General features: G+C 31.0%; 2 protein-coding genes across 2 annotated transcripts; both read right to left on the bottom strand.

Annotated features, from left to right (window-relative positions):
• Window positions 1-350: 350 nt before the first annotated feature.
• Window positions 351-1,335, bottom strand: LOC125837761 (putative F-box protein At1g47790). The gene is made up of 2 exons (XM_049516839.1): window positions 912-1,335; window positions 351-673 (listed from the first exon to the last, which is right to left on the bottom strand). Exons 1-2 carry the CDS (start codon window positions 1,333-1,335, stop codon window positions 351-353), a joined length of 747 nt encoding a protein of 248 aa, XP_049372796.1.
• Window positions 1,336-4,657: 3,322 nt separating this feature from the next.
• Window positions 4,658-6,624, bottom strand: LOC125837760 (putative F-box protein At1g60370). Its single transcript, XM_049516838.1, has 2 exons — window positions 5,658-6,624; window positions 4,658-4,728 (listed from the first exon to the last, which is right to left on the bottom strand). Exons 1-2 carry the CDS (start codon window positions 6,622-6,624, stop codon window positions 4,658-4,660), a joined length of 1,038 nt encoding a protein of 345 aa, XP_049372795.1.
• Window positions 6,625-7,296: the final 672 nt, after the last annotated feature.

Here is a 7,296-nt window from a genome sequence, read left to right as displayed (position 1 = left end):
ACTAAAGCAAATAATTTGACTTGTGACTAGTGAACAAACAAACAAATGGAGACCAGTTCAATTGTATCATGCATATATGCCAAACCCGAAGCTCAGGTTTTGCGATACACTTGGTTGTTGTTGTTGACAGTGAGGTTAGCTAAATTTCAGTAGTAATTCGTATTGATGTATAGATATTTGACAAAAAACAGAACAAGCTAAAAATATAAAGAATTTATTTAAATTTAACAAATCCCATAAACCAAAACTCACAATCAAATAGTATCATCTATGAGACTCTTAACATATACTAAATGCTAGTACTATCTAAGGTCTCCACATAACTATAAATGTCATAGATGCAGCTCTCCTCAGGAAGCCCCTTGATTTCTATTTTTCTCCATCTCCTTGTGTTTCTCGTTGCGGATGAGTACAATATTTCCATCACGAGACATGCAGGATGATATAGGTCGAGGCACTTTGTAATTCCAGTTTGAAGGAAATTGAATGACACATCTCTTCCATTTTCTTTCTAGAGAATGCTCTAAAATCCACAAGTCGAAGGAGTTGCTTACCATGTGACAATCCACTACTGCTAATTTTCCCTTCACCTCTATCAGGTGGTAATAGTAGAACCAGGTAGATTCATTCCACAGTGTAATAATTTCAAAATTTTCAGATTTAACATCAAATGCTGCAATAGCAGGATTGGGAGCATTATCAAATTGATAGATAACTCTGCTAATGCAAACACTAGGCTTATCCTATAGAAGGGAAGGGAAAAATGCTTTGAGTGATCTTTCTCCACGATTCATCTATGCCTAAAGTTAAAATCCATTGTTCTCCGTATCCACTTGGCTTTTCCGAATAAAACACTTTGTACTTGTTCTCTTGTGGCTCAAAACCTATTAAATAGTTTCCACAAGAAGTACCTTTATTTGGGAGCAGAAGAGATCTAACTTCTCTTGTACCGGGATTGAAAATTACAGCAGATCGAACAATTGATGGTTGCCAAATGCAAAATAAACCATTAGCGCAATTCATACGAGATTTATTTATAGATTCAATAAATCTCTCAGGTTGAAAAAGAGAGGCAGACATATTTCCACCTTTCTCTTGCTCAACCGAGTAAAAACCTTTCCTTTCATGGAGAAAGAAGTTTGTTCCAGGACGGGTCATAGAATGACATCTATGGATATCCGAAAAGTGTGATTCGGATACTAGAGAATTACAAAATCCGGAAGCACACTTGAAACGCATTAAAGATTGAATAGGAAGCCATGAGAATATTTCAAACATTATTTCATCAGGAATTGAGACTTTTCTTCTTCCGAATTTCTTCATCTTCGTCTCCATAGTTGATTGATGAAGGCTGCGGCCCAAGTTATTAATGCTTTCAGAAACCCTCCACAGAGATTTTCTTTTTTCATAGTTGGGGGTTAAAATTGTCTTAACATATTATTTTCCGTCAAAAAGTTCATAAAATTTTATATACCTACTTTAAAAATGTTGAGTAGGTCGGTTTTTTTAATCTAAAATAAAACTGGTTGATTTACTTGAAATCGGGTAGGGTTCGTTAAGAAAGTGTGCTCACATATATCACTATCGTTATAAGAGTGGATCACATATACTCCTATTATCAGGAACATATTTAGGATTTTGGGATGATGGGTGCACTATTAATCGGTTTGACATTAGGTTCTTATCATTGAAAACAATTAAAGTTTTAAAATTATAGGTCTAAAATTGAAATGTTTAATTAATTAAAATACAAAAATTGCATCAATAACCACTTAGAGAGGTTATCCAATTTTAGAAAGAAAAATAAAATAATATAGATATAAAATTCAAATTTCTAACATCGCTGAGAGGTGCACACAATTATCGCCGCATTATATGATACTTCGATTGTGGGTTCACACATCAATATTAACAAAAAAATAGAAAATATAACACTACTATATATGGTTTTGGGAGAGGAGCATGGGTTCAGTGAACCCGGTGACCCCCTCTTGCAGACGCCTCTGTCTACCATTACAAAAGTGAAAAAAATAATTTTAAATTTATTTTTAAAAATCATGTATTTGATATTTTTCACACATAAATTATTTTTTTACTTCTTTGATTATTATTATTATTATAATTCTGACTTACGTGACTCCACATAGTTGAGGCGCGTGGGAGATGTTTGGATGCCACATAAGCTAATCAAGTCACGTACGTCTTACCGAAATAGAGTATCACAAACGAGTCAGTTAGACATAATAAACACAGGAAGAATTATTTTATATAAAAACGGTCCAATTGCGAGGTTAAACAATTGATGAGATTTGATCCAAAAGAAGTAGAATCGAAAGAAATGATGTAATTATTCCTAAATTGTGCTAATCAAATTCGTGAAGAATAAGAATGTTAATTAATCGCAAGAGATATTTACATCTTTTAGCTCAATTTAGGGAAGAAGAATCTTTTGATTTAATCATCAGTACTAGTCTTAAATCAATTAACTAACATAATCTCATAGTGTTATCTAATGAGTAAAATGTAATTGTATTTTAAAAAAATAGTAATTCTTTAGAAAAATACATGTCGAGAGTGAAATTTAAAAAAGAAGAAGATGAAGTCATGGAGACACCCAAAAAAAAGAAGCAATCTACTATGGATAGGAGTAGATCTCCACGAAAGAAAGCCCTAGGTCAAAACACACTACATGAAACTTCACTCTTTCGGTGATGACTGAATGTAGAAAAGAAGATAATGATAGTCAAAACCAATGCATTTTTGTTTTGCATGAAACTTCACTCTTTCGGTAAGGACAAAATATAAGTTAGACATTCATAACTTTAAAAGACGTGAACATCACGTATTTTCATACGTTAGGAAACTGTGTTTGATAAACATACTCAATGTTATATATGTCCAATACATATTTCACACAAAGATGAGGTACAAAATATTATTGCAAAGATTGAGCGCCCGTCTAATTATTTAATTAATTGACTATCTTCTTCCATATATAATATATCTTAGTAAAGAAAGCATATATATATATATATATATATATATACCAAATGAGTGTTTTTGAATTTTTTTTGTTTATGGTGATAACTTTCACGAGATATATTTTAAAGAATTTATATTTGATCATTCACTGCTTCAAAACACATATATTAAAGCATGCTTTTTTTTTCTTTATTTTTTTTTTACCATATCATATCATCATATATCATATCATATCATATATTATTAAAAGTGGGAAGCATCAAAGTACAATGTTGGATTACCATTTTACCCCTATATTAAATAAAAATGTTATAAAATATTTAATTAACAAAATATTAAATAGTAATCATATCACATATTATATTGTACTTAAAATATATATTTTTACATAAAATAGATACATTAAAAAGACAATTATTCATTAATAATCTTCTAAAGAAACTGTTGTCTCTTTACATTCTCCATTATGATCCTTGTCTTTTCATTTCACATATGTATATCTTCTTGTTCTTTACATTTTGTTTTATGAGTTTGATAGAGAGCCTAGGAACACTGTCCTTTCCGATGCTCCATTGTGCATGTTCTTTTAAGTTATTTTTTATTTTGTTTCTTACTTCTTACTTATCAAATTTATTGATTTTTCATATGCAGATTCATGTGATTTATGTGTGTGTAAAGCTAATTAAGTATTGAATTTTGATATTAACCATCATAACCCAATAAAAGTAAAAAATGTATTTATGCGCTATGGCGTGTTGAGTGATTTGATATTCATTGGCCATTGCCTGTTTGGCTTCACTTTCTTTGTCTGAATTTAATTTTTTTAATGGAGCTTTCATCCAAAAGGAAAGAAGGGAGGATAACAACCCATGTTAAGAAAGAAAGGAATGAATACAATATCATATTTTGGTTATTTTTCTCACGAAATTATGTTAACTTTCTTTGCTTTAATTTTAGTTGATTATTTAGTTTTGAGCCATAGTTTATCCCTCCCATTCTCCTTCAGAATTTATATTACTTATCACTCACATGTCGTAATATTATTTTTTATCATGTCTTTTTTTTTTTGACAATATAAAACAATACATGTCTTTTTGTTTCTCAAGTACAATTTTAACAATACAGTTCGACAAAATATAAATGAAATGTTGAATTCCTTTTCTAACTAAAAAAAATATTATAATTGCGTTGAGTCACATCAAATAAAGTTCGTATAGAAATGTAATATTGATTTTGGAGGTAGGACAACTGTTAATTGATGATATGAGCATATTAAGCATGTAATCTATGAATTTAATTACCTTAATTGTTTTTTGATCAAAACATAATATCTATATAAAAACTACTAAAATTTGACAAATTCATATCAAATTTTAACTCATAAATTCAAATTAAAATCAATTTAGTACTAATTAAGAATCTTCAAAGTTGGACAGTTTAGATATTGGATGTCATTGATTTTTTAATATATTTATCATATTGATGCAATTTTGAAAAATTCTTATGCTCACTGTGGTAAGGGATATACGTGCAACGTGTGTGTCCAAATACTAGTATATATAAACACATCATAAAATAATAATTAACCACACCATGGAGGAAAATTAAGACCATCTATCTGCTTGCAACACACATCCACTGATCATTTGAGTTTCAAAATTTTCAGACTTTAACATCAAATGCAGCTATAGCAGATAAGGGTTCCCAAACGCAAAAATAAACCATTAACGTGATCCAATGAAGAATCTGAACAACAGTATGAGTCCATCAAATTTCTCAGTTTGAAAAAGGGAGATAGAGATTTTTCCATCTTCCTTAGCTCAGCTGTTTAAAAGGGGAGATAAGTTTATGAATATCACTAAAATCTGATTCGGAAACAAGAGAATTAAAATCTGATTCCGAAATGCATTAATGACTCGACAGGAAGCCATGAGAATAGCCTGCTCAGACTTTTTTAAAAATTAACGAGTCCATACAACTATCTCTACTAGGAATCAAAACTTTTCTGACGAATTGCCAGAACTAGATTCTATTTGTGTGATTTCAGTTATAGAGCTACTCCTAAGAGAAATTTGTCGCGGTCAAAATTTTCAGGCCATATACTTGTTCACAATTGACAACAGGAGCGTGTGGGCCAACTCAACATCAAGATGTGTTTTAATATAAAGAAAGTGATAATTTGGAGTTAGCCACACTGTCCTCATATGTGTATGCTGTACAGAGGTATTTGACATTAATAAAACAGAACAATAAAATCATCCTCTGTAACTAAATATATATATCGGCATATACTTTAATTGACATGCTAATTTTACACTAAAATAGGCTTGATATCCAGATGCAATAAAACAGAACAAGCTAAATTTTAGCAGTGATTCGTATGGATGTATAGATATTTGACATTAATAGAACAGAACAACATAATCATAATCTGTAATTAAATATACATCGACATATACACCAAAATCTTCTAGGCTTGATATCCAGATGCAAAAAAAAAAAAAAAAAAACATATGAATTGCAAAAAATCTCAAATGGAAAGAGACTTAATTTCTACATAACAAGTCTTTCTACATAACTAAAAATGCCTTTGATGCCGTGGTTCTTAGGAAGCCCCTTAATTTCTAATTTTCTCCAACTTTGTCTCGTGACATCATAACAGAAACATACAGTACCTGACTTTAAATTCGCGATGAATAAAATCTCATCATCACAAGACGTGCATGATAATATGTCATCGGGTATGACTCCTTGTTGCATGTCCTTCCATGTTAAAGTATTCCATGTTGAAGGCAACTGAATGATATGACTCTTCCATTCTTCTACGTTTCGAGTTTTTTCTAAAACAAGCAACTGGATATATTCAGGTGAACGTGTTTTATAATCAATGACAGCTAGTTTACCCTTCAGCTCTATAAACATCAAAGACCACCCGTGAAGGGCATCCCCCAATGCAATAAGTTTGGAATTTTCAGTTTTAACATCAAATTCAGCTATAGCAAGAAGTCCTCTGTGGAAAACAAACCTATAGATAACTCCATTGATACAAATCCCGGGCTTGCAATGAATAGTGGAGGGATTGTGTTTAGTCTCTCTCCATGTCTCATCTATGCCTAAAGTGAAAACCCTGTTTTTTATGTAACCTTCTTGATCATATTTTGCTGTCGAAAGAACTTTGTACTTCTTTTCTTCGGGCTCAAAACCGAATGAATAGTGACACCAAGAAAAACCTTTGATTAGGCTTGGAAGCAATTTCACTTCTCTTGTACTAGGATTTAAGATTGTAGCAGGTTGCACAGATAATGGTTGCCAAAGTAAAAATAAATCGTTAACACAATTCAAACGAGGATCTACATGGATATGAAAGGAGAGTTCACCAAAACTCTCAATTTGAAGAATGGAGGCAGAGTTTATTCCATCTTCCTTTTGCTGATCAGAGGTGCAATCAAATTTACTTCCGTGCAAAAATAACTTTTTTCCACTGGGACGGGTCAGAGATCGACATCTATGTATATCCGTAAAATTTGATTTAAAAACAAGAGAATTAAAGAATTTGGTAACACACTTGAAACGCATTAAAGACTTAGCAGGAAGCCATGACAATATTTCAATGACTATATCTTGAGGAATTGATAGATTCATCTTCACACTTAGCGCCTAAAAGTTGTATGCCCCTTTTATTTATGTCTAAAACCCTTCACATTTTTTTATTTTTGACTTATTTATAAAAAATAAATAAAAAAATATACGTTTTCTATTAGTGTTAGGGGAAGATAAAAAGGAAAATTAGTACTAAGTCATATTTAGGAGTTCTATTTTTGTTAATGTATTAAAAAAATAGTATATGTTTTCTATTAGTATTAGGAGAAGATAAAGTGAAATTAGTAATTAGTTATTTTTTAGGAGTTTTCAGAAATCTTCTTCTTCTTTTTTTGCGTAATTTTCCCTCACAAAGTTGATAAAATGTTTTAAAAAGAGATCATTATATGCAGTGACGAAGTTTTGGTTTATGGATGAAACATTGTGATCATTTCTTGTTATACGATCTATCAACTAAACATATGCTCAAGGAATTTCAGGTCTAATTAGTTGATGGAATTCAAATTCAAGCTTTTATTCTCATGAAATGTTTGTTACCCTGATTTTAAATCTATAAAGAAATTGATGTATTCCTTTATGCACCCAACAAGCTACTTCTTGTCTAAAGAAGGTTGCTTCGGAAGCCTTGAATCTTTATATAAAGCATTTTCAGGTCTAATATGTTGCTGGAGAAGCAAATAGAATAGTTTATGATGTTTCATGAAGTGTTTGTTA

The sequence above is a fragment of the Solanum verrucosum genome, unplaced genomic scaffold (genome assembly GCF_900185275.1).
Source record: "Solanum verrucosum unplaced genomic scaffold, falcon-dt-bn FXZP01000091.1, whole genome shotgun sequence".
NCBI lineage: Eukaryota > Viridiplantae > Streptophyta > Magnoliopsida > Solanales > Solanaceae > Solanum > Solanum verrucosum.
The sequence above is the reverse complement of the archived record's forward strand: the minus strand, read 5'-3'. Positions and strand labels throughout refer to the sequence as shown.